The sequence below is a fragment of the Rhipicephalus sanguineus genome, chromosome 6 (assembly GCF_013339695.2).
Source record: "Rhipicephalus sanguineus isolate Rsan-2018 chromosome 6, BIME_Rsan_1.4, whole genome shotgun sequence".
Lineage (NCBI taxonomy): Eukaryota > Metazoa > Arthropoda > Arachnida > Ixodida > Ixodidae > Rhipicephalus > Rhipicephalus sanguineus.
Genome location: NC_051181.1, coordinates 148083584 through 148111496, shown reverse-complemented (window position 1 = coordinate 148111496; position 27913 = coordinate 148083584). Strand labels below are relative to the sequence as shown.

The following is a 27913-nucleotide window of genomic DNA, read 5'->3' as shown; positions in this document are numbered from 1 at the left end:
ACGTATCGTCGGTGGCGATGACGACAAGAGGAAACGTGAGGGAAACAAAAATAAAGCTCGCATAACACGCAACACCGCGCGCTAGGGCTATCTCTCTCTCTCTCCAGCCTCTCAGCTCTACACGCCGCGTTCGCCACAGCCATCGGATACAAGGTTTTCTCTTCGTCCCTAACCTTCTCTCTCGTTCTCTGCGTAGTCCTTGCTAGGCCGTGAAGCTTGGCTGCCGGCAGCGCTAGCAGCAGCAAGCGCGCGGAGTATAACGTATAATAGGCGCAGCGACTCAGTTAAGCTCGGCCCCACTTACGTCTTTCGATAAGCAGTGGCAACCAAACCAAGCTCGCTCTTCGTCCGTCGCCGCGTTACACTCCACAAGATAGAGAGGCACGCCCCTGCGCGTTAACAGGAGCGCTATCGTCTCGGAGTCCAGCAAAAGAGGCCATGGAGTTCGAAGACGTGATCGAGGAGCTCGGAGGATTCGGAAAGTTTCAGAAGTTTCTCCTGTGGGCCTTTCTGTTGCCCTCGCAGGTACTGTTTCCGTTCTTCTCGATGAATCTGATATTTCTGCTGTCCGAACCCGACCACGAGTGCGTGGTGCCGCAACTGGATGCCCTAGGACTCAACGAATCCCGGACCCAGCAGATTCGGAAACTGCTTGTCAGTGACGACGAGTGCGAGGTGTTACCGATCCGACGTTTCAACTCGACGCGCTTCGCGGACGAGTTCAACGCCACGTCGTGGAACGCGTCGTGGTTTGTGAACGAAAGTGCGACCAGGCAGCCTTGCGAGCTGTTTCGTTACGATGACCTGCACTACGAAGAGACCGTACCTACGAAGGTAGGAGTGTGATCAGTCTACGTTCGCGTGATTGTAAAGTTTGTTTCTCCACCATGACCACAGGTGTCTGTCCTCGTCCCGGGGGCGAATGGAACTTTCGAGGGCGAGAGAGGGGGGAGTCAGCTTATGGGATGACCTGATAGGTCCTCTTTTTGTAGGTATACATTCAGAAATTAAAGGGTTGGGGGTCAGGGCATTCCGACCACCTTTGGATCCTCCCTAGCCTCTATCTGCCTAAGTTTCCCTCATGTCTTGAAGATGCAATGTTGCAAATCGCTTTTACTTAGACGTAACAATACTTGGAAAAAGTGAATTGGTCTAGAGACAGTTATATCTCTCCATGTCTTTCTTGAATTCGCTCCTCACGTCAACATGTATCAGTATTTCTCATTGGTCTATTTGGCGAAAGGTAGCTATAAAATGAGGCGCGCGAATTGAGACATACACAAACGATGGAAACGGGACGAGCTTGTTCCTATGTGTGTGTCCTCATATCTGCGCTCCACTTTATAGAGATGTGCACTCCTCTAGTGTGTATATAGCGCAATTAACAAGGCAAAGCCTAATTAACGTGCTTCAATTCTCTCTTCCCTTCTTTTTCACCGTCATTCCTTCGTTAATTTCACATAATCACCGTACGACACGTCTGTGACTGTCATTGAGTTGTCGCAGCAATTTGGTTACAACATACCTGGAGTTTCTTGCACAAGGCGTTCTGCAGCACGCTTTGAAGCGTCACTCTTTGTCTGCAGTAAAATTAAGCAGCTTTACCATCTGAGCTTGCTATGAACGTTATATATAATTTTTTTTTGCTTGCAAAGGAATGTTTTAGAATGTTAAAGGCAGTTACATCTGGTAGTGACCTGCAGCGTTTGTTAATTACATTTAGTTACCTTTCATATAAATACTGAAAGAGCATCATGGTTTCAATGCTGTCTCAATATTAGTCTTTAGAGTTGGATGTATATTTGATTGAGTGGGGTTAACAGAAATATAATTAGTCTGCTCATAAATTAGTCTTCTCATGACGGGTTTCTACAGCATACATGTGCAGTCGCGGACGACGACCCAGCGCACGGCGATGTTATTTCTAACGGGCTATTTTAAGCGCCACTGTCACTTTTGATTGTTAGCGTTAAATGTAAAGCACGCGTAAGGTACTTGTGAATTGTTCGCTCGCAGCAAAAGAGTGAAGAGACACGGCTTTTGCGTTCTACTACTTTTTACCCGCTTTTCACTTTACCCGCTTTTCACTTTTATACCTACCCCTTAAATACTTCCTGTTCCACGCTGGTCTATAGATCAGCCGCTGGGCGTCACGTCAGCCATTCATGGCTCTGCGCGTGCATTACTCTTCCATAGCGTGAGCAGAAACGCAAACATGCAGGCAGTAAATTTTGCAGAGCTACGTTCGCATCAGATGCAGCGAATAGAAGCAGGTGCGCACAGTGCACATTTCTTTTGAAAAGGAGAAAATATCATGTTAGTTATTCCCAGCTGCGTATAGTCACGACTCTTCTCTGTCATTCCTATCCTGTATTTTGCATTTCGCCGAAGGCTTTATTCGAGTTCATTGACCTCGGTGCTGTTTTAGGTGCCAGCTGCAGAACGCGACATCTGCCAATCACAGCAGTGGGTGATCGCGCTTTTGCGGTGCAGTATTTTTCTTTGGTCAACAGCATGAGTGCATTTGCTCTCTCTTCTTTCATGTATCTCTGAAGCCGATGAAGTGGAAAGCATAATTCCTCACCCGTGTAATGCTTACGATGTTAACTCGCTGCGATAAATACCCTCTATGAAGAAAGAGATGTGGCCAAAAGGTAAAAGATCCGACTGCCCCCCTAACTTTCACGCAGTCTTAGATATGCACAATACTTAGTGACCAGACATGCAGAGATACAGCAACTCACTTCCGTACAATCTTTGTACAGAGCATTTATTTATATTTTGCTCCCTAGTCCTACTTGCTAGTTTCTAACTGTTCATGTTCTAGCTGTGCATAGCCGAACTTCCACATTGATGTTCCCAGTTAATAGGCGACAAACGTTTATGCGATCTCTCTCAAGGCGCATTCTATAGTTCGCGTTTTACCCATACCCGCCGTTGTAACTCAGCGGGTAAGCTAACCGGATGTTACTATCTGGTTATCCTACCGGCCTTCCTCTTCATCCCTCTCTCTCGAGCGGCTAAGCTGTTGCGCTGATAAGCTCAAGGATGCGGGTTCGACTGCCAACCGTCAGCCCGTTCTCAGGCCTCCTGGACTGCCGACAGGAGGCCTGCGAACTGGCGGAGGGCCACGGTCTTCCAGTATCAGCGTGGGCGCGGGACCCCCCTTCGGGGGTTGTCTGATCGGGGTTCTCCAGAACCAAATAAAGTTCATTTCATCATCACTGCCGACCACGACGGCGTCATTTAGGCGGGAGCGAGATGCAAAAACACTCCTTTGCTTAGATTTATGCGCACGTTTATGTGCAAGAAACCCAGGTGGCTATAATCAATCCTCAGTCCACCACTGTGGCATGCCTCGTAATCATATCGTAGTTTCGGCACGTAAAATTGCAGAGTTCACATTTTACGCACGCATATGCCTTTCAATTTACGCGCACAGTAATATCAAAGCTCCCTATTCACTTGCGAGAGTGACGGCGCGGCGCGGAGCGGCCAATTTGAAATACGTATTCTTCTAAGGTGTATGCGACCTTGAATGCTACCAAGGTTACCTTGCGCTTGCTTTTCACGTAACTCTCGCTCTTTTCTGTTCTTTGATTACGTTGTTCGAAGGAGCGTGGAGGCATTTCGTATTCGTTACAAGCGGCGTTAGCTGAAGGCGTGCGGAGTTAAAAGCTGTACTCGCGCAAACGAGGAAGGAATTGCTCGTGTTTCGGTTCGTGGTTCTTAGAAAGCCAACTCGTCTTCGTATATGACGCCAATGATTTGTACGCTTGCTTCGCTAGAAGGAAGTTATTGGGGCAAAACTAGATGTGAAAGAAGGCCAGAGAGTGTCACTCTTACTTAATTCAATCTTGCCTTCGAGCAACGAGAGCGCGAGGGGTATTTTTTACACTGAAGATTTTCCTCAAAAAAGTATATTTTACGCAAGTTATGCGATGCACATCTTCTTGAAACTGCAGCGTTATGCCATCAATTGCAAAATATTCAGTAAAAAGGTGCAAGTAACACCTACAAAAACAGATACGGGACCAGTCTAAATTCAGCGTTCTATAATAACTTCAGAGTTTACATGACACACAAGTAAGTATTCATTACAATCAATACATAAGGTATTGTGCCGTTCTTTTACTACATGTGGTTTCTTGCTACATCACACACCTTCCTGGCTGACGCGGGCTAACGTTTATAGCATTCCTTGTTTCAACTCTTTCACGTGTATGATGCAAATATATCTTCATAACGTGACGACATCCTCAATAATACTTGAAAAAAAAAGCAATACGCACATCCAGGCATCTTCATGATCACCTCTACATCGAACGGCATATTGCGTAGATATACTAGACTCGCCGCGGTAGCGGTTATGGTGCTCGACTTTTGACCCGAAGGTCGTGGTACCGAATCCCTGCCGCGGCGGCCCCATTTCGATGAAGGCAGAATTCCTAGAGGTCCATGTGCTTAGATTTAGGCGCGCGTTAAAGAACCACAGGTGGTCGAAATTTCCGGAGCCCACCACTACAGCGTCTCTCACAATGATATCGGGGTTTTGGGACGCAAAAACCAACAATTATTATTGCGTAAATATAGTGCTTTCAAGGGCAGACTTTCGAAAAAAAATTTTTTCGTCGTTCCCACGAGCCACCGCGTTTGTGAATAAAATTCCGGTTGCCCGTCGTCCAATACTGAAAAATAACTGTCATGACCACATGTACGTGCATTCTTTGAAAAACAAAAAGTATAATAATGCTGCATTTTTGCTGCTAATAGGTACGTCTCATCGTCTAGCTTCATTATGAACTTTGTTTATTCTCTTTCACTCAGCGTTCCGAGAGAGGTCAGCATGGGCATAGCCAGGGGTCGGTGGGGGAAGGGTTGGGAAACCCCCTTAAATAATTCAGGTTTGCATGTTTATACAGGCACGCACACATACAAACATTCGCGCGAACATACATAAAGGATGTTTGAACTCCGCCCCCCCCCCCCAAGAAAACAAATTGTTTAGCTATATATTTATATGTATATATAATACAATTACCATGCCTTCAGACAGTCGTCCTCAAATTTCAGAGTATAATTTATTCCTTTTCCATTCCTGCAGTGGGATTTGGTCTGTTCTCACGGTCACCTCCCAAGCCTGGTGTACTCGATAGCGACGGCAGGAAGCGTCGTCGGAACTGTCATCATTGGTGCAGTGGCTGACAAGTGAGTACTGTATGGTACAATCACATTAAGAAAGCTTATTTGAATACCTGATGGCGCGAGGGTCGCTTCGTTATTGGCAACATTCTTGTGCTCTAGGGGCCACCGCCATGCCTCGTGCTGTCAACTGCTCATCACCTACGCTTTTTTACTCTCGTTCTTTATTATCTACCTTATCTATAATTCCCCCTTTCCCCGCACATACATGTAGGGTAGCCATATATGTAGGGGAAGCCCGTGCTTCGTTAACCTCCTTACCAATCTTCTTCATCTCTCTCTCTCTCCATTCTTCCCATTCTTTTTGTCTTCCGTACAGGACGGCCGAAAAATAAAGGCACGCTACTAAAATGTCGCATTTCGGGACGTGAGATGACGTTCACTAAGCAGCATCACCACCACCATCTATGAATAAGACGCCCGGTATACGGCGCATATAATATTGTTGGCAAAAAGCCACGGTGGCTTTTTGGTTATGGCGCTCGACTGCTGACCCCAAGGTCGCGCGGTCGAATCCCGGCCGCGGCGGCTGCATTTTCCATGGAGGCGTAAATGTTTGAGGCCCGTGTACTTAGACTTAGGTGCACGTTAAAGAACTCCAGGTGGTCGAAATTTCTGGAGCCCTCCATTACGGCGTCTCTCACAATCATATCGTAGCTTTGGGACGTTAAACCCAAGATATTATTATTAATATCATTGCTCTCCACAGCTGTCCGGAACACAACATTATGGTGCCAGTAATTATAATAATGAACAATATTTTCAGCTTATAAACAAAAACAGACGAAGCAGCTCAGCTAGACTCGCCACTGCCGCCTAAGCGCAGGTCTATCGCACAATAGCGCTGAACTGCAGCAACTTATTTTTAGAGTGCAGCTCTTAGGCGTCCATTCCTGCTTTGAGCGACGTCGCCGTCGCCGTTGCCGTCGGTGGCGTATCCGACAGACACGAAAAAGTAACCGAAATGAAATGAGAAAAAATACCCAAGATCGAATGGGATTTGAACCCGGGCCTCTGCGTGGCATTAGAGTATTCTACCACAGAGCGACGCTGGTGCTTGAAGGAATCGCGTTAATCTATGTAATATAGCGTGGCAGAAGAGTAAAATAACAACCAGTCATTACACAATGCTATTTGCGCAACGAGTGTGTGGTTTAAAGCTTCCCCCCCACTGAAAAGTACACAGCCATAATTCCTCATCATCAGCCACATGCAGCGTCAACAAAGCGCACATAATACCTTACATATGTGTAGCAGGTACCTCGCTTATCCGCAGAAAGACGAATAATGGCTTAGTGGGTGCTGTCCTACTTCACAAAAATTATGATTTATGGCATAGTCAATACCTTGCGGAAAGCCAGAACTTCAAACACAGTTGGCCTTGCCCCAACACGAAGTTGTGTTTAGAATTCGCATTGGGCAGTATTGTAATCATCTGTGATTTTTTTTTATCCACGTTATTTCAGACTTTGTTTCTACGTAATTTTCTGATTTCAATTTGCAAATATCCTGATAGCCATCATCATTGTCAGCCTATTTTATGTCCACTGCGGGACGAAGGCCTCTGCCAACGATCTTTAATTTACAGCTAGCTGATTCCATCTTATCCTTCCGAACTTCATAATTTCTTCGCTCCATCTAACTCGCTGCGTTCCACGGCTTCTTTCCTTTCCCTTGGTATGTATTCCGTTGCTCTAACTCACCCTCGGCTGTATATATGTACTACGCATTAAGTGGCCGGCCCAGGCCCACTTCTTCCGCTTAATATCAACTAGAATATTAGGCACAATCGTTTGTTGTCTGAACAATTGTACTGTCTTCCAATCTCTCAATATTACGCCTACCCTTTTCCCTTCCGTGGCACGCTGAGCGGCCCTTCGATTTTTCTCGAGTTTTTTCGTTATCTTCCAAGTTTTAGCTCCATATGTCAGAACTGGCAGTATGCAGTGATTGTGTACTTTTCGCTTTAAGGACAGCAGCAAACTGCCTGTCACGATTTGGGAATGCCCTCCGTAGACGCATGTCACTTAGTTTCTACTATGCCTTCCCTGGCTTTAGTGTCTCTTTACTGCCTTTCTCCATACGGCTGCACAGGTCGGCAAACTCACTCATGAGTCGATTCAGTCAGAATCACTCAGACTCAGACTGAGCCGAATCGGACACATAAGCGCTGCGTCTCTCTTGTGGGTGTGAGTTCGCGCTGCTACTCCCTTAAACCACAATGAACCAACTCGCCCAAAAAGAAGTATTAATCAGTCTGAGCCGTGAGTCTGGCTCTGGGTGAGTTTGGCTCAGTAATATTTTGGTGAGTCTGTGACCTAGTGAGCCCTAGGCGAAAGATATATTTCCTGAGTATGAGTGAGCTCCATTTATGTTGCCAATATATGTATGGGTGTGAATAACAACTTTGTTAATATAATTGCTGTAATTAAACAACAACTCATATCGCTTCGGTACACTTCACACTGCAGGTACGGCCGCAAACCAACGTTCTTCGCCATCGTGGCGTTGGCCGTGTTCTCGGGCTTTGGCGCCGTACTGTCCACCAACTTCGCCATGTTCGTCGCCATGCGCTTCATCAATGCCCTGTTGGACCCGCAGATTGACCAAGTGCCCTACATCATCAGTGAGTCTTATACGGTGCGTCCGGCTTTTGCCGCACGTTTGGCGTGGCGCTGAAGTGTATGACCCAGTATGACCAGTCGCTGCTAAGAGTCGGCTCACAAAGCCAGCTAAAGCATGTGCCGGAACTCAAAGATGCGCAATGCCACCTTATGAGTCTTGCCAATAGAGAGCCCGGAAATTTGCTCGACCTCCAGGAAACTTGGATCGAATTCGATAATGCATACAAGAAAAAAAAAGCCAGGGCTTTCCTTCTGTTCATTATAGCAAGCAAAGAATGGATAAATAATCTAATGAAGAAAGGAGGTGGATTTTGCTTCATTACCGCGTGCTGGGAGGAGAAAAATAAAAAAGATGACACGAAGCGACAATTGTAACGACCATCTTCTTAACATACAATGCCGATTCTTCGATTGTAAAATCTCCACACAGTCTCTGATTCATGGTGACCTCAGGTGATTAGAATTCGCATCAGTGTGTCGATTTGAGGAGTATGTTAACAGCATTCAAAAAAGTTTCCTGTGCACGTTAGAGTGAATGGAATCGCAATGTAAGTGCGTCGACGATTGGCTGCAGCACGAAACGTTAGAGGCGTGACTGTTGGCCACGATTCAAGAGCACTACGAGAGGTCGGCGGAAGCTGCATGCAGTGCCCCAGTTTTTCCCAGCACACACTAATACAGCTGCGTTCATATTTAGTACGACGTCGCTGTATCAAGTACTTTGCTGTATCGGGATTTCATTTATTCCCCATTTCCTGGCGCAGTGCTGGAGCTGGTGGGTGCCAAGCAGCGCACCCTGATGCTTGGCGTTGCATGCATGGGCTGGACGCTGGGCATGTGCCTGCTGCCGCTGGTGGCATACCTGAGCCGAACGTGGGTACTGCTGGCAACAGTGTGCGCATCGTGTGCGGTGCCTCTCTTCTGCTACATCAGGTGAGGTACGAAACACTGAAAATGCTGTCACAGGGAGCTGTTTCAGACCAACAATGAAGCAAAACTCAGCAGCAAAAGCATAAACCATGCACCATAAATCATAAGCGCACTCCCAGTGGTTTCTGTTTGTTTGACAGTCGGTTTAACTGTATAGTATGACGTTCTGCTGCCAAGTGCGCGTGTCTTGCAACACTTCGGAGGGGTTCACTTGACTACCGGTCTGCTACGGCTCCCTGATATACAGCTGCACGCGGCGTGCGCGCGCTCCGGCCAAAGCGTCTTTGCCGGCCTTTCACCTTCCGTCGTTGACGGACCCCTGCATGATTCGTTGTAGGGTCATCCCCGAATCTCCGCGGTGGCTCTTGTCGCAGGACCGGCTCTCTGAAGCGTCGGCTATTCTACGCCGCATCGCCTTCCGAAACGGTGTCGAGCCCCCGGTCGACCTAGACCTGAAGCTCAAGGTGAGTAGTTGCTACCCTTCCGACCGTGACCCTCCACCGTGGTCTAGTGGTCATGGTGCTCGACTGCTGACCCGAAGGTCGCGGGATGGAATCCAGGCCGCGGCGGCCGCATTTTTGATGGATGCGAAAATGCTTCAGGCCCGTGTACTTAGGTGCACGTTAAAGAACCCCAGATGGTCGAAATTTCCGGAGCCCTCCAGTACGGCGTCTCTCATAATCATATCCTAGAATTCAAACGTAAAACCCCAACAATTATCATTATTATTACCTTTCGACCGCCTACGCAGCAACAAAACACATGCATTTTTTTTCTGTTCTTAAAGCGAAAGCCTTAGGTGGCTCATCATACGCGAAGAGTGATCGTCGGCGGCGTAGGCGTCAACACGAGTGAGGCAAAAAAAAAATCATGTGACGACGTCACACACTAACGTCCTCGTGACATCACAGGCCGCCAAAATTTGTGCCGTCAGCATTGAGTCATCCTGACCCGTTACATGACGATGTCATCTCATGATGCATCGTCGCTTGGTCAAAGGTGGGCCTATCCCGGAGGCAGTGCAAAACCACGTGAGAAGGGGGGGGGAGGGTACAATCAATACATTTGAATGAGAAGACAAGGAAGAAGAAGATGGCGACCGACTGAAAGACCGACCATTCGTCTGTTGGTCCGTATGTTTGTTGTGAGCCCAGCTTCATGTGTCCTCCACAAACGAAAACAGCTCGTCAAACCACCTTTGCAAGAAGCGTGTTTGCGCAGAAAAAATCTACAATGACTGTCACGTGAGCGAATGCCCGAACTCTTAAAGTTACTTCGTTTATTATGGGAACTGTTATTAGCGATTCGGAAAGGGTAGAACTGTCTTTGGTTCTCTTTGCTGATTAGCTGTCGCGAGAACATATCTTTCACCGCACTGCAGCGAGTCGATGAGGTGAAGCACTACAAAGGTGCTACTGTTTCTGAGACGAATCGACTGTATCTGTATCCAATCGAAATGCTCGATTCTCGAATCGAGCATTCCAAATTCTTTTGTTATGCAGTTCTGACCGATTCTGTGGCTTACTTTGATTATCCAACCCTGCCTGCAATGCAAGGGGTACATGCTCATAACCCAATGGCCGCGTAGGTGTCCTTTACACGAAAACCTGCGACGTTTTACTTTTTCACTCATATATAAACCAACAGGCGCAACGGACTCCAGAATAATACAGGAAGTATTGAACGAAATAGCTTTACTTCAGCAAGAGAATCAGAAGCAGAGAGGCACGGATACAATATTTAAAGCTACGGATATCCTGGGTCAAGCCTATTCCATGACGTCACGGTTCGCTACACTTATTACTTTATGGATTGCAATAAAGTGTCAAGCGAGTAAAAATTCCACGAGCCATAGAGCGCGGAAATCGCAAGCATGCGCGGAATAAATAGCGATTTCGACCATCTGCAGACGCACATCCGGTTACATGGTGCTGCAATAAGTGAATCTACGCAGGGCCAGGCACCGCGGCCACCTGGACTCGAGCGCATTTACGAGCTTTTGAAAGCTTGCGTAATATACAGTAATGGCCCAGCAGGAAACAAATCGCGAAAGCCGTATTCGCTGCGCAACATCTGCGTGATTGAATGTACACGTGGAGAACTGAAAACTACTCTACTTTCGGAGCAGTCGACGTCGATAGGGAGTAGCGTGAGAGCTCGCAGATGTTCCTCTGAACTAAATGATACACGACATACCCAAAGCCCGAAATCGTTATAACACCTTAATTCATTACGAATCAATGTATTCAAACGCACACTGCCATCTGTATTACCCTTACTGAGATATTACATTGCTGCATTCACAGCGAATACCTTGGGTAGTGTGAAACCCGACGATATCAATGGCGTAGCATCCGCGTCGAATCGAACGTGACGCGGGAGTTCTAATAATAATAATTGTTGGGGTTTAACGTCCCAAAACCATGATATGATTATGAGAGAGGCCATAGTGGAGGACTCCGGAAATTTCGACCACAGGGGTTCTTTAACGTGCACCTAAATCGAAGTGCACGAGCCTCAAGCATCTTCGCCTCCATTGAAAATGCGGCCGCTACGGCCGGGATTCCGGTCAGCAGTCGAGCACCATGACCACTAGACCAACGTGGCGGGTAACGCTGGAGTTTTACCCCTTGTTATTGTTACAAAACATCTTGCTCCTTAAACTAACGTACCACTATGAATAAAGAAGACGCTGCAACATCATCACCATCAGCAGAAACAAATACCACGCGTGAGCTTAAAGACTGTAGTTTAGCACCTGTATCACACTTTTCACCTGAAACATGAATGCGAAAGATCAGTCATTAGTTTGTTTTTGTTTTCTTCAGTAAACATGCCAGTATGTTCTAATGTGCAGGGGAAAAAAGACGCCTATTTTTTCTGGAATGATCTGTGGCCCTCTACAATGCGCCTTGAAGATTGCTCATTTATAAGGCCTTTGAAAGCAGGGTATTAATATCGTACACTTGAAGGCAATACACCGAAGACACGTTTCTCAAGTCACTTGTGGTCGCAAGAACAACGTAACAAGCGCTAATGCTGCTGATCAACCGCAGTTGAAGAGACTGGTGTTAAGACGCGTAAACATTCTTTGCTTTCAATTTCGTCCCGAGCTACTTCATTCCTTAATTGTGAACACCAGATCTGCGCACGGTAATAAGCTGGAGTAGGGGGGCGGTGGTCAGAAATTTGCGTAACTAGTCAGGTTTCTGCTAGTGAATTATACTGAGTTTGTCGGATTTTTTTCTACATACATACATGCTCAGTAAGATCAATCTAGTCACCTTACGATTGTATTCTGCTTCTAAAAAAATGTTTCTTTTTTTTCTTTCAGAAAGTTCAGCAAAGCATAAACGCCGAAGAGGAATCGGAGAAATCGGGCTCCATTCTAGACTTGGTTACCAAGCCAAAGATACGAAAGAACTTGCTGATACTCACGCTGATATGGTAAGTCTAGATAACACCACGTTAGTAAAAAAAAAAAGAAAAAAACCGACTCGATTTAACTGAATGTCACACAGACACCCTTTTAACGAGCACAATTCTTAAGAAAGTATTTCGTTTGCCGACAACCTGACACAATGTCTCTATTATCACCGTGATATCTTACCAATGATGACGTTACACTTGAAGGCGTAAGGTCACGGGTTCGGCTCCCGTGACCATTACCGGCACATTTAAATAGGGTAAAACGCAATAACCCTCGTACCCTTCCTCTACTGTGTGCATTATAATTCTACCTACACTATGGCAAGAATAAACAGTAATTTCACTTAGAGTTTCCTTATGATGTTGGCACAAACAATTCGTTTAAATTGTATTCACCTAAACAGTTATTCATGTAACATGCACGCATGGGTCAACGCGATGCCCGGCGTGGTAGCATATAGCTACGAAAGACTTGCGTTTGTAAGCTCGAAAGAACGCTGGGTTCGATTCCTTACCAGAGCGGGCACATTTAGATGGAGCGAAATGCGAAAATGCCCCCGCGTACGTAAATTTGTGTGCACGTTAAGAATCACTAGGTAGTCAAGATTAGTGCAGAGTCCCCGACTACGGCGTGTGCCTCGTGGTCATATCGTGGTTCTGGCACATGCTGCATAATGCCTCAGAATTTTGATGAAGATTTCTGTCATCACTGCAATACATTAGCGACGAGACGTCAACATCGTTTAATCACTTTTCTAAAAATATCTCTTGGCACGTCCTCCTGGCTTCATGACAAAAAAAAAGACAAACGTACGATGTCGCATGTTACAAGTATACAGTCGCACCTTCGATAGGCGCAATGTGCGAAGACTGAGCCACTTATTGTGCCGCGGCCACTCGGTGATAGCGAAAGCGATGTGTTTTGCGTACGTCTCGTCTGTCAAGGTTCGCCATTGTTTCGCGACAATAGCGGCATCGCGCTTTGTTTACTGCCACGGAGAGAGTAGGGCGCCCCGTGACTCGGTGAATGCGAGATAGTATGAATCATTCGAATCTATCCTTGGTACAAACAGAAGACAATGAGATCAGGACCTGCGACCGTCGGAGAGATTTCTGTTTTCATCGGAGGAATCTAGTGGTCAAGAAAATGGGCGGAAACTAGAACCGTGGGCGTCTTATGCGTCACCATAAGCACGTAATCCGTTTTTTTTGCGTTCCCTGTTTAATATTCTGCCTGTAAATAAATAAATAAATAAATAAATAAATAAATAAATAAATAAATAAATAAATAATGAATAAATTCTCACTGATTTCGTCACACGTGTTAATTCGTGTCTGTGCCCATTAACTATAGGTATTAAATGGAAAAAAATCCTGCGTACCGATACAAACGATTCGTCAGTCAGACAATCAACTATTCAACCAATCAATGAATCGATACTAAATAAGGTTTCGTTACGCATTGCAAAGAAAAAATGTGTGAAGTTTGCACCAAGTCGCGCAAAGCTTGGCACAGCAAAGCTGGTCGATGCTCAAGTCTTTAGACTAACGCCGGTTGTTGCTATGTTTTAACTGGTTCTTGCTAGGTTTTGCTTTGTCTGTGTGTAGGTTTTGCTATGCTGGGTGATTCCACGAGAGATCGAAGATGCCTGTCCGGTCGATATTTTTCTTTTACCTGGGTTTTTTATATGTTATGTGGGCACAATCACAGTGCACGGAACCAAAAATTTTATTTCCAAGAAATGCTCCCAGCGTGCCAAAAAAGTATTTGGAGGTGGCGGCGCAGACCTCCTGTTTTTGTTCACTGCAATGTTTAGGGATTTCACGGCTGAATTTAACGCGAACTATAAGCGATGTGTCGAAAATTTTTTTGTTGGTTTTAATACGCATTACTGAGAATTACATCCATGCTTTTTTTCCAAGTATTTCAAGGAGCCTTTGCAACATTTATGCGCAAGATCGTTTTCCTACAGGCAGCACAAAATAAGAAGAAAATAGTTAAAGAAGCGAGTTCTTTTCAAAAAAGTACATTTTTAAAAAATAAAGAAACTCGGGCCTCAATTTTGACGACACTTTTTTTTGTCGAAGAGCGCTTATGTCAGTGAAAACACCGTGTTAATATGTATGTCCTCATTTGCTTCCTTCACGAGATTTAACGGGCCAAAGTTACCCTTGCTGTGTGTGCTCACTTCAGTGCGATTGATAGTTGTCATCAGCGTGCATTGCACTTAAATATAGTTTTAATTATTTTCCTGCAGTAAAACCTTGCTCTGGTGTCTTGTCGTCAAGAAAAATGTATTCTCAGACTTTAATTGTGTCTAGCGTGTGTGGGGGTGGGCTGCTGCCGCTCTCTAAAGGCCGAACGCGTACGCAGTTTGCAGCTTACAACCTCAACTTACACCGCCAGTATTCGCTAATCAGAAGCACGCGAGACACCGCGAACACATGGTTTAGGTCACTTTGTCAAAACTCTCCTTGCACACAGAATAAAGTATCTGTATGCAGCGAAGGCCAACTTAATCTGTAACTAAATGCCACAATCAGCAGGCGCGCTGTTATGCAGTTGTTTTCTCACTGCCTACTTGCTTCCCTTCCATTACATGCATTGTACGCTCTAACCATCTTCCCCATTCGACACACACTGTGCCTAAACAACATTTGTAAAAAAGTTAGCTCAATGATTTCCGAGCCGTTTATTTCACTTCCCGCAATCACATGTTTTCGGCGTCGCAGATAACGTCTTCCTGTATCATCTCGACCTTTACCTCAGCGTTTCAGCTGCCAGAAAACGTGCGGTGCGGCATGATTAAGCCATGAGTGGCCGAAGCTGCCCTATTTATGATGTTTTGTTGCCACTTTACTAAAGTGCTTTCCCACGTCGAGGACAGCAGAGGTCATTGGTGGCACCAGAAGGACATTACCCTTAGTTTTGAGAATGAGTGCGGCCTAGAAATTAAATATTACAGCCCTAAAGCGCTTAGACACCCTTAGTTATAAAATGTTAAACCGTAAGCAGTTCTGGAAAGGCATTCATGACGGCTGCGCAGATGTGAGATAATTTGTGCGGCGCCGTTCAGTATAAACGTTTCGGCTTGCTCTAGGTCTAGCTGTTCACTACACGCGATGCCCGCGGCCCATGGCTAGGTCATATTATTCTGGGCCGATTATTTACGCGTTCACAAAAAGAAGATTGCTGAGGAAAACGTTTTCGTTGCGCAATTTTTCTTTCTTTGCTCTTTTTGTTGTTGCCTACCTCCAGAAGCTACTGTCATAGGCTGAGGATCTTCGCGACAGCTGCGAGGTCTCCTTGCATTGCTTTAGGCTCCTCAAGGAAAACCTGTCTACATCTAACCGCGATGAGGTAGACCAGGCATTCCTTCAGGAAGAAGAAGCGGTTGATATCTTGAACAGGACGCGCCCATCTTTCCTCTGATGATTGTAGGCGAGGTTGTAGGCTGCAAACTGTTTACACGTGAGCCATTTAGAGGGCGGCAGCAGCCCACTTTTGCACACGCTAGACACAAATAAAATCTGAGAACACATTTTTCTTGACGGAAAGCCACCAGAGCAAGGTTTTGCTGCAGCAGAATAATTAAAACTGCGATTTACGCACAATGCAAGCTAGTAACAACCATCAGTCGCACTGAAGTGAGCACTCACAGCAAGGGTCACTTTGGCCAGTTATATCTCGTAAACAAAGCAAATGAGGACATATGATATTAAAACCGTGTGTTCATTGACATAAGCACTTTTCGATAAAAAATTGCCGTCAAAATTGAGACCGGAATTTTTTTTCCGTATAATTGTTGCAAAGGCTCTTTTCTATAGTTGACACTGTTTTCAAGTTTCTGTTTGAAATAGTAAAGGCGCCAAGGCGCCTCAGACTTATGACCCTTTTTAACGCGGTAGCGTTAGAGAGCTCGTGTCGCAGAAATTCCGCTGTCGGCGTCGGCACCGTTGGTTGTGAGCGAAAAATCATCCGTGAGCGAAAAATCGAGAAAGTAGCAAATAAAATAAACGATAAAATCTTCGGTCCCAATGAGGATCGAACCCGGGCCGTTCGCGTGGCAAGCAGGTGTCTTACCACAAAGCCACGATGTTGCTTGCAGCTGCTTCGGACAAAAACACTACATAAATGTCATGTAGTGAAAGGAGTCTCGACGCATTTTGTTCGGCAGGTGTCACGACGAAAACGAGCCCATACGGTAGGCGCATTCGCGAGGCCATCAAACTACGTCGAAAAACGCCGGGATAGTGCAGCCATCGCCGCTAAATACACACACGAACTTTCAAACAGCTTTAAAAATGGACAACTATGTCCATCTAGAGGAAAACATATCAAGCCAACGCAGCAAACGCTAGATAATGTGCTGCCATCTGTGAGGCATTATGAGAAATATGTCTCGCCTTTTCATGGCTTCCGAGAGGGCCGGCGCGCGGCGGATATCTTGGAGGCCATGCGACTCTTGCTTTAGATCGAAAGCCTGTAAAATTCGCGCGCGTGCGTGCGTGTGTGTGTGTAACAATACACATTAATAAGTATGCACTTAGTGGTTGAAGTGCGCACTAGGGGCCGGATTTCGCTATCGCGTTCAACTCTTAAAGGCGAAGCTTAAGGGTCCCCCAATTTTTTTGATCTCGGCCGTGTTTGCCATTTTTTCACATTTTCTTCTTTTTTAGGACGGCATAAAAAAAGTATGGATGTAATTCACAGTAATGCGTATTAAAACCAGCAAAAGAAATTTTCGACACATCATTTATAGTTCGCGCTAAATTTGGCCGTGAAATGCGAAAACATTGCAGTGAGCAAAAACAGGAGGCACGCGCAGCCACCTTTAAATATTTTTTGGCGCGCTGGGAGCGTTTCTTGGAAATAATATTTTCAGTTCCGTGCACTTTGAATGTGCCCACATAACATATAAAAAACCCAGGCAAAACAAAAATTGCGACCGGACAGGTATGTTCGATCTCTCGTTGAATCACCCTGCTGTAACTAGGTGACGATCGGGTATCTTCAATGTGCCAAGCTTCCTGCGACTTAGTGCTAACTGCGTGGATATTTTTGTCTGTTTATTTCTATTCTTTTGTTTTTCTCTCTCTCTCACTCTTTCAATTTCTTGCTTGCTTCCTCTTTCTTTCTGTCTTTTTTCTCTCTCTCTATTTCTCTCTTTCGCTTTCTTTGATTCTCTCTCTCCATCTTTCTCTTTCTGCATCTCTTGCTCTCTATTTCTCTTTCTCATTCTTTGTATGCAGTGCTTTACTCTCTCCCCTTATTTCCCTCCTCCTCACGCTCACTTTCCTTTCCTACCCCCTTGCTATACGATAGTGTTCAAAACTATGCTACATTCTGTCAGCGTGCCTGGATAGCCGAGTGGTTCAGACGCTTGCCTTCAGATCGTGGGTACGCGGGTTCGAATCCCGCCACCTCGTGAGGAATTTTCCCCCAAGATTTTCTCTTTCTCTTTCTTTCCATGTCTTCCTTTCTTTTTTTTTTCTTTCTTTCTTTCTTTCTCTCACCTCCTTGCTATACGCCGCCGGTCTGTTGCCCAATTTTTGTGGCACATACCCGTTCGTGATGATAATTTTTGGGTCACGACATGATGTCAAGCTAGAAAAGCTGCGCTGTTAAAAACATTATGCAAGAAAATTTAGGTGTGACCTACTCGTTGAGACAATAGCAGCCACCGACCAGCAAAACCTGGAGATAAACGTGAGATACACAGTCATATATATATATATATATATATATATATATATATATATGGCGCGGTTTTTCATGACCGCCTCTGCCGCAGGTCTGCAAACGGCTGCGCGTACAGCGGCCTGCACATCAACGTGACGCACTTGAGCGGCAACGAGTTCCTCAACTTCCTCTACCTGGCCCTGGTGGAGTTTCCCGCAAACGCGATTGGCTGGTGGAGCATGGACCGCTACGGGAGGCGCTGGACAAACGTCTTCTTCATACTTCTCACGGCTACCGCCTGCTGGGCACCCGTCATCTCACCCACGTGTGAGTTTTGATTGATTGATTGATTGATTGATTGATTGATTGATTGATTGATTGATTGATTGATTGATTGATTGATTGATTGATTGATTGATTGATTGATTCATTCATTCATTCATTGATTCGTTCGTTCGTTCATTCATTCATTCATTCTGAATCAAAGTACGAAAAAACACGTTAAGACAAAACCAAACAAGTTTAAAAAGTACGACAAGATAGAACTTGTCATATAAGGGTAATTTCTGTTAACAAGTATATTCGCTGCCACATACTTTCACTTAACATTCTTTCACTTAATTACATGGTGTTCACAGCACATCCGATATTCTTTATATACTTATGTCAGGTACTCAAGAATTAGGCCGGCATTTTGTCTCACGAGAGCTCGATGAATGTGAAGTGCGAGAAGCCCGTACACTGTGCGATGTCGCTGCACATTGAACAACCCCAGGTGGCCAAATTTACCCAGGGCCCTCCAATGTGACGTCTTTCATAGCCCGCGTCGCCTCGGGACGTTAAATCCCATAAACCGACCATGGCAGAGATCGCCGCCCACTGTCCATTTTCCGCGCAATGTTCGCGCTGTTTTCTGGTTAACCTCCCTGCCTTTCCGCATTAAATTTCTCTCTCTCTCGCCGAGAAAATTACTAGCTTTTCTTGCGAACATTTCTTTATCTTCTTTGTAACAACAGTAAGAGAGAGCGCCCGCTTCTCAATAACGCTATCGTGGTCCAATTTTGCCGCTTCCGCTAAGTTGCACTGCTCGCAATCACCGTGTCTTCTGTCACACACACAATGACGTCCGTGGACTCTAACCAAGAGCACAACAACATGCATTATCGCGTCAATAGCCTAGTAATAGCGATTACAACTACCATATCCCCCTCTTTAGCGCCGGACGCACATACCTTTGAGTGAGTTCACGACCTTCCCATATATGCAACCACCATGTACGCGACCGCTGTGTACTTCCATTCGTTTACAGGTTGTCGTACTCTACTATATAGATTAAAATAAATTTTACGACACTGCGGATCACAGGATGTAGCACACGCCGTCCGCACCGGCCTCTGTATCTATTTTAGTGAGCTGTGAACGTCATTTCCGAAGTTCGCAGCGGCACTGATGCGCTGATGGCGTCAGTAAGCGACATCAATAATTTCTAGGGGGAGGGGGTACCGATATGGTCTAGGATGGTGGTGGTGCACGAATATTATGCCAGCTCAATAAGGTTGTGTGCTGGGCCAGTTGGTGCAACATATTGTAGATTGTGTGAGCGGAAACAGCAGGAATAGAAGGAAAGAACTTGACAGGACAGAGCGTCTGTCTTTTTTTCTATTCCTGCTGCTCTCTCTTTCGCTCTTGAGTAGGCGAACATGTCATATATATAAGGTTCAAATTAACACGTTAAGAAATAACTTCTTTATCAAAGTAGCTCTAGGACGTTAAAAATGTGTGGCACTTAGATATACATACCTGGTATTTCACACATGCTAAAGAACTCCAAGACTCTTGCAGCAAGTCTCAAAGTTAATTTTGCTTTTTTTAGACATTTCCTTTTCGTGAGCTGAAGGCCTACAAAAATTCCAAGTGATGTTTCCGCGGCAGTGGTAATGTGTCGATTCCATATATATATATATATATATATATATATATATATATATATATATATATATATATATATATATATATATATATATATATATATATATATATATATATAAGCAGCTTAGTAGGTTCTAGGAAACGATGCAAAAAAATTAGAACATCAGGAGCAGCTGATACAGAAGTCTGAAGGCAACGTCTTTACCAGCTGTCATTTCTATAACACCAAACTGCGCTGACATAGGACTAAGTTATTACTAGTTCCGTAAATGTAACCTAACTAACACAGCTTCGGATAACGATACCCTTAACTTTCCCTTTTAAAAAGGCACAGGTTGCATAAATTTATATGGCGTCCACCGATGCCTCACTCCTGCCGCTTCCTACGTGCTTCATTTGTACGTTTGAATTAATTCAACCATACCGATCAGCTATACCCGCCAGGGTGAAATCTACGACGCGATAGATCTAAAAAAAGCGATGCGGATTAGGTGCCTGGTATGGGCGCACAAATTCAACATTTCTTTAACTTTATTCAACATGACAAAGTTCGCACAGCGATCTTCATTGACCCCTCAACGCTTTGCTTTCAGTCTTCCCTATTCACAAATGGAGCAAGCAGTACTTGGCAGCATGTGTGTAGCGTACGCGGAAATATGCTTAACTTTTTTTATTATTCATTGTTTCACGTGCTCCAAAAGCAGGTCGAAGTAAAAAAAGAACGTTAATGCCTCCCTACTCCAAGCGCAACACCCTTCAATATTTCCGCCTTTAAACGAAACGCTCCATTCAAACACGTTCAAAGAAACTGCAAGATTCTGACGGTTTTCCTTGTAGTTTTCTTCGCCCTAATGTCTTTAGAAGTGCTAATGGCAACTGCCAAACATTTCGCGAAGCCCACTAACGCGGACATCTGTGCATAATCCGTTCTCTTTCTTCCTTTCTCTCTCTCTCTCTCTCTGTTCCTATGAAAAGCACGCAACCAGCATTTACACTCAGCCATGCCGAGAGAGAGAGAGAAAAAGCTTTATTTTTTAAATCAGTCAATAACGTAAGCCATGCCGAGAAAACTTTTTGCAGCTTTCGGCTGGCGTAAAAGCTAAAAATCTGTCTGTAACCCCAACTTCACTGGTGCTCTTGCACGGTCTAAACTTTCTGGCAGGACGGAAAGTTAAATAAAAGGCGTAACGCGTTTGACCAGGGAAAAAAAAAAAAAAAGAAGGATATATTCTCTATAATTTCTACATAAGGTACAGAGCAAGCTTATAGGAAACAAGAAAATAACGAAAATAAAGAAGTTTTGCCTCTATCCAAAGTAGTCTAAATGACATCATGCGGTCTATCATAAACCAATAGGCTAACAAACTGGTTTACCTCGCTGGAAAGTTTTCCTTCCATATGAGCAAGACCGATTGACTTCTTACTTTTGTCTCCATTTGCCCTTTTCCCAGTGCAGGGTAGTAAACCGGATGTTTATTTTTCTGTTTAACCTCCCTGCCTTTCCGCATTACATTTATTTCTCTCTCTCTCTCTCTACGTACAATACATATAGACTAGACTTTACATACAGATCCCCGCTTCGTGATTGTTCAGTTTCATTTTCCCTTTTCCAGTGCGGGGTAGCCAACCGGGCTCAGCCTAATTAACCTTTCTGCCCTTCTCTTGTGACCTCTTCCTCTTCATACTAGGCTACATAGAATAAAAGTGCTATTGGCGTGCCTGCATATCAATTTGGAAACCTCTGAATAAACTGGCTGCCCTTCTCTTATGACGCAGCCGGCACGGTGGGCATCGTCTCCTCGGTCGTGGCTAAGTTCTCCACCGCGGCAGCGTACATGATGATGTACCAGCAATCGGCCGAGCTGTTCCCCACGCCACTACGTTCCTTCTCAGTCGGAGTGAATACCGCTCTGGCCGCGGTATTCACTGCATCGGTTCCCTACGTCGTCTACCTGGTGAGTTTGCTCATTGTAAAACCATAGAGACGCATTTCACTTTCAGGTTATCTAGGCGAAAGTCTTAGACGCCTCATCAAACGTGGAAAGTGACCGTCGGCGTGAGCGTCAATACGAGCGATGCAAAAATCATCACGTGAAAGTGATGTCACCATGACGTCATAGGTCGCCGAAATTTGTGGCGTCACCATGACGTCACATAATGAGGTCATCGCATCACGTCGTCGATCGGTCAGAGGTGGGCCGATCCCGGAAGCCCTACAAAATCACGTGAGGCGCAGAAACCTTCCAATGGCTCCGATCTCGGAGGCGGTAGGAAACCACGCCGCATAAGACACCGCGTGACTTTTTTTCTTAAAGAACCCTCACGAGAGTATTACATAAGGGGTGGGGCTATACTACACTTATAGCGGCGTCATGCGGAGCACCACTGATCGCGATCGAGCCCGATCAGGATCAAATTTCTCATCAGTGATTGGCTCGCTTATGCAGCTTGCGTGAAGGAGCCAATCACGATAGTGAAATTGTATCTGGATCAGGCCCGATCGCGATCAAAAGTGACCGAGTGACACCGATGTTATTCAACACGACAATATTAGTTAAAGGGACCTAAAGGGACAATATTAGTTAAAGGGACCCAGTCTGGGTACGCGCGGCGCGTAGCTCGCTGGATGGTGATCGTGTCTACGAAATTGAACACGCATGCGCGGCGCGAAAACTATCGAAATTTAATATATAAATGCCGCGTGCCCTCCCTCTCTACGGAGGTACGCTTGGACGAAAAAAAGTGTGCTTTCGTAACATGTGCGCGTATGAATAGGGACGCTCATTGGAACGCCTCTCATCCCATCTGCGAGTTCATGTCGTCATCACATGCTGACTACGCTATGCGCGCGCCGTGAACAAAAATAAAAAGAGAAGGAAAAAAAGGGTAGGATGGGCTTGTCACGTGAACATGACGCGGCACCTCGCCTCCGGCACATGTAGCAGTGTAGCAGCTTGCAGACGCTAGCCAAGGCAAAGGGAAAGAACATCCGGAGTGCAATTCTGTACAGTGTCCAATTCCGCCACGTTGTCAAATTCCGCCACTGGTCAACCTTGATTGGCCCAGAGGTCTGCTACGTCCTCTCTGATTGGCTTAAGATGCCGTCGTTACAAATTTTGACAACATGTCGGAATTCGACGGTGTCCAGAATAGCACCACCGCTTTGTCAACGAAAGCTAGCGATCGCACCATTTGTGAATACTCATAAGTTCAGGTCATTCTGATGCAAGATTTGGTCATTATTGTTAGTTGCGGTGCGTTAAACAATAAAATTTAACGAGTTTTGAAACTATCAGTTCATCGTTTGAAAACATTGTTTTCGCTAATTTTTTTTAGAATTATATCGTTTGTTAAAAATGAAATTCCAGTCAAAACCTTCTTTCTTTCTTCGCGCCGAAACCACATCGTCGACACGTCAATGCCCGGCGTAGTAATTTTCAACTATTTTTCTTTTTTTTTTTTCCTTTCTTTCTTCGCATGTCCAGTTCTCTCACTCTCAAACCACATAATACATACATATCGCTATGTTCGTTTTTCATAAAGCCATATGCCGCATATCTTTGATCATAATCGTCATTTTTTTATCATAATCGTCATCACTAATGCTCTACGTAATGCAGGTGAGGTACGGCGCTTGGATCCCCTTTCTTTTTCTCGCTGTGCTGACGACGGCTGGTGGCATCGCGGCGGCCTGGTTACCCGAGACCAAAGGCTACCCTCTCTGCCAGACGGTTGAAGACTCTGAGAAATTTGGCGATGACCAAAAATTCTTCTCATTTAACAGGTGAGGAACCACGCCTAAATTTCCGCCTCGGTGGTAAAGTGGTTACAGTGCTCGGCTGCTGACCTGAAGGTCGTGGTTTCGATCTCGGCTGCGAAGGTCGCATTTCGACGCAGGCGAAATGCTAGAGGCCCGTGTACTGTGCGATGTCAGTGCACGTTAATGAACACCAGATTTTCGAAATTTCCGGAAACCACGGCGTGCCTCATAACCATATATCGTAGTTTTTGCATGTATAACATCAGATATAATTATTAACCACGCCTAAATAAAGAGCAAAGCGCCTCGAAGTTAACTTGTACTATCGCACAAGCATGTTACGACCACGCAGATCACTTGAAGCTTCTTTTGTTACTATTCAGATCAGAAAACGCGGAAAGGTAGGCTCCTCAGTGCTAGCTATTAAAAAATCACGAGATTGTTATTTACTAACAAAAAAAGTAAATGAACTAAAATATTTGAAAGTACCGTACACATAAAAATCCGAGCGTACAAAGAAAGTATTTTCGGGGATCATCGCCAAAAGCACAGTTCACAACATATAGGACGACCACTCGCCACACGAAAGATCCACACAAGTAATCGCCTATGTTGTTACATAAATGCAAGCCGATAATTATATTAACTTAACAAAGCATAGTTGACCGCATGGTTAGCGTCTACTAAAAAGCATCATTGCTTATCGGGGCATAACCAGGAACGAAGCACACTGCTCAATATCTATTCCTGGACAATCAGGCAAGAGAATCCATTTTCGTTCATACTGAAGGCCCTCTATGATAAAATGCACCAGTGATGTATCACTAAGAACTGCGTTTGATTTGCGGTAGAGGTATAAAGGGTATCGTCTACGTATATGCGTATACGATGAATGAGTGCTTCAGACATGCGGGTAATCATTAGATTATGGGATAACTATAGAAGTGTGGCAGCTACACTGTACAGGACGACGGCATTGGCTTCCTTTTGTTAACCTTTTTTCAGTGGTTTTGGGACGTAAGACCCCTACAATTACGATTATTAACCTTTCTTCAGCTTGTGTACTTTCACAGAACTGATTGTATATGTGCACGAGCGACTGCATGAAGTTCGTCGCGTTTCCTTTTGACAAGATCATCGTGCCATCTCCAAGCTAGGGAGGAGTCTACTTTCGTGAAACAAGTTAGGAAAATTTAGGCAAAAATGTGTTACCGCCATAGGCGTGCGCAATGGGAGGGGGGGGGGGGGAAAGGGGGGGGGGGCTTAAGAACGGTGATACTTCACCCCCACCCCCCTTCCTTTAATTGAGAACACTGCGCACGCTCATTGTTACCGCTGCAGTCTACAACCACAAGTGTGTATCAGGGGCGTAGCCAGGGCGGGGGCGTTGAAACCTCTCCCCCTCCGAAATTTTTCGATTTTGCATGTGGATATATACACGCACACATACAAACGCACGCACGAACATACAAAAAGAATGGTTAACCCCCCCCCCCCCCCGGAAAAAATTTCTGGCTACGCCTCTGGTGTGTATCATGGTGTGACGATCAGTGTCACTGATGCATAAAGTAACGACCTTTCTGTATGTCTGTTTCGTGAACAGGATAGAGGAATCTTCGAGGAGGTCAAGGCGTGTCGAAGAAAATGGCGAGAAGAAGACCGTCGAACTACAACCGCTGCAAGCGGAGGCGTGACCGATTCATCCACTGTCTGTGTGCCTTATGCCATTCTCAACGAAAGAAAGCCTCAGTGTTAGCACTTGTGACAGTACGGGAATGTTCTGACGGCGTTTCAACGCAACGGGAAATCATCGCTCAATACCCGTGCCTCAACGCTGAAGTTCAAAGACTCGTGTGCCTTACCGTGCGTTCATAAGCAACGTCGCAGCAAAAGGATATAGCTTGTCCTACAGTACTTTGGGTTGAACCCCCGACGACTGACTAGTCAATGCGTCAAAATAAGTGTCACTCGGCAAACTAACAACCTCCTGAGCAGGGCGGTAGCCAGGGGAGGGGGGAGGGGTTCAACCCCCCCCCCCGAAATTTTTCAGTGTTGCTTGCGTATATATACACGCGCACATACAAACGTACGCACCACGAACATACAAAGTATGGTTGACCCCCCTCCCCCCCCCCCCCGAAAAAAATTTCTGGCTACGCCCCTGCTCCTGAGTATGCTTCTTATTGTTGCACAGACACGCTGTGAAAGTCGATCATTTTAAGGCGATTGCAAAGAAGACGAGAGTTCTGGTGACAAAAAAGTGTTTGTGAGTAGCGCTCGCATGTCTGATTCCTGCATTGTTGTTTAAAAAAAAGGGGGGGGGGGTCTCTCGGGGGTGAATGGTGAGGTGAGCTTTGGAGGGGGGGGGGGTGCAATTACAGTCAGTTCAAGTTAGCACCCTCTCTTACAGGTAGAAACAGAGGCAACTGATTTCTGTTCAATGTAACGTCTCACATGTGCGATCTGGAGGTCTATGTCCTAAACATCAGCCCGTTTGCACACTACTATTCTTATGCTAGCAAGCTTTCTCATTGGCTGCAACAGCGTGACAACGAGGCAATAAATTACCTAATAAGGAACCGCTCATGGCGTGAGAAATTGTTCGAAAGCGAGCATTGTATGGCATGAACCATGATGCAGAAATCTATCCGTCAAAGGCTGCGCTTGCCAGTTCTTACATCTAACCGGAGATTAAATTGCTAAGTTATTGCTTAGGTGCCCCATCTACACGTGCGCTGTGAAACCGTGGTATATATGTGTAATAAATAGCAGCGCTAAACATTTTTAGACTGATAAACTATTCTGAGATGGCTTTCATACATTTGGCAGAGCAAGGTCGGGTAATTTTGGCTGAAACAAAGGCCGGAGCTTTGAATAGCGCATGAACACAACGGAGGTATACGCGCATGTTATGTCCCGAACTTCAAAATGACTACTCACGCTCGTGAAAGTGGCAGAGCATCAAGAACAAGCTGGATGTGGAGGCATGACCCTATTGGAGGGCCATTGGTTTCTACAGGACAAATAAATGTCATTTCTCTCTCTCTCTCTTTCTCTTTCTCCTTTTTTTCGCGAAGTACTTTATCGCAATTGCGTTTGGGCAAGGTCGCTATATGGCATCACCCTCACGCGTCATCTAAATCCTTACACCGCAATTACACTGCAAAAGAAGATCGAACCTACAACAAGAAGGTCCCACACTTACTCATCTACAGGTCATTACTGCCACTACAGCACAACACCCGTTGGACGCCACTATAATTCGTCGATTACTAAATGTAGCACATACCCGTCGTCAGCTTTCATGTCCACCTAGGTGGCCGACATAAGAACATAAGAAGATATAACATAGAGGGAATTGAACATGCTCTAAAGAACGGGCGCAGCCTGAAAGCGGTGAAGAGAAAACTGGGCAGAAGTAAAAACCGGATGTACGCAATAAGAGACAAGGATGACAAATTGACTAACAATATGGATAGGATAGTTAAAGTAGCCGAGGAGTTTTACAGAGATCTGTACAGTAGCCGGGACAACCTGGACGACAATGTAAGAAGTAGTAGTAAACCAGAGGAAGTGGACATCCCACCAGTAATGATATGGGAAGTAAAGAAAGCCTTAGAGGGAATGAAAATAGGCAAAGCCGCTGGTGAGGATCAGGTAACATTTGAAAGACGGCAGACAGATTTTGTTAGGAAAACTGGCCACCCTGTATACGAAATGTCTCTTAACGGTGAGGGTACCAGAATCTTGGAAGAATGCTAATATCATCTTAATCCATAAGAAAAGGGGACGTCAAGGACTTGAAAAATTACAGGCTGATCAGCTTAGTGTGCGTTGTCTACAGGCTGTTCGCAAAGATAATAGCTAATAGAATTAAGACAATATTAAAATTCAGTCAACCAATAGGCCAAGCAGGATTTCGCACAGGCGCCTCGACAATAGACCACATTCACACTATCAATCAGGCGATAAAGAAATGCGCGGAATGTAACCATTCCCTATATATAGCCTTCATAGATTACGAGAAGGCATTTGATTCGGTCGAGATATCAGCAGTAATGCAAGCACTGCGGAATCAGGGCGTCAAGGAACCATTTAAAAACATACTGGAAGAAATCTACAGCGGCTCCACAACCACGATAGTCCTCCATAAAGAAAGTGACAAAATCTCAATAAAGAAGGGTGTAAGGCAGGGAGGCACAATCTCCCCAATGATATTCACCGCGTGCTTACAGGAGGTTTTCAGGGCACTAGATTGGGAAGAGTTAGGGGTACGAGTTAATGGAGAATACCTTAGTACCCTGCGATTAACTGATGGCATTGCATTGATGAGTAACTCAGAGGACGAATTGCAAC

The 27913-nt window shown here is 45.3% G+C and overlaps 1 protein-coding gene across 1 annotated transcript in view; it reads left to right on the top strand.

Moving 5' to 3' along the window:
* The first annotated feature begins 347 nt into the window (after positions 1–347).
* The window catches only part of LOC119397630 (uncharacterized), an 81735-nt gene continuing 54169 nt past the window's right edge, over positions 348–27913 (top strand). Inside the window, 10 exon segments of the mRNA XM_049416627.1 lie at positions 348–834; positions 5105–5208; positions 7674–7828; positions 8591–8759; positions 9094–9220; positions 12091–12203; positions 17981–18195; positions 21574–21752; positions 23418–23581; positions 27037–27103. Coding sequence (XP_049272584.1) covers positions 439–834; positions 5105–5208; positions 7674–7828; positions 8591–8759; positions 9094–9220; positions 12091–12203; positions 17981–18195; positions 21574–21752; positions 23418–23581; positions 27037–27103 — 1689 coding nt within the window. The 5' untranslated portion in view covers positions 348–438.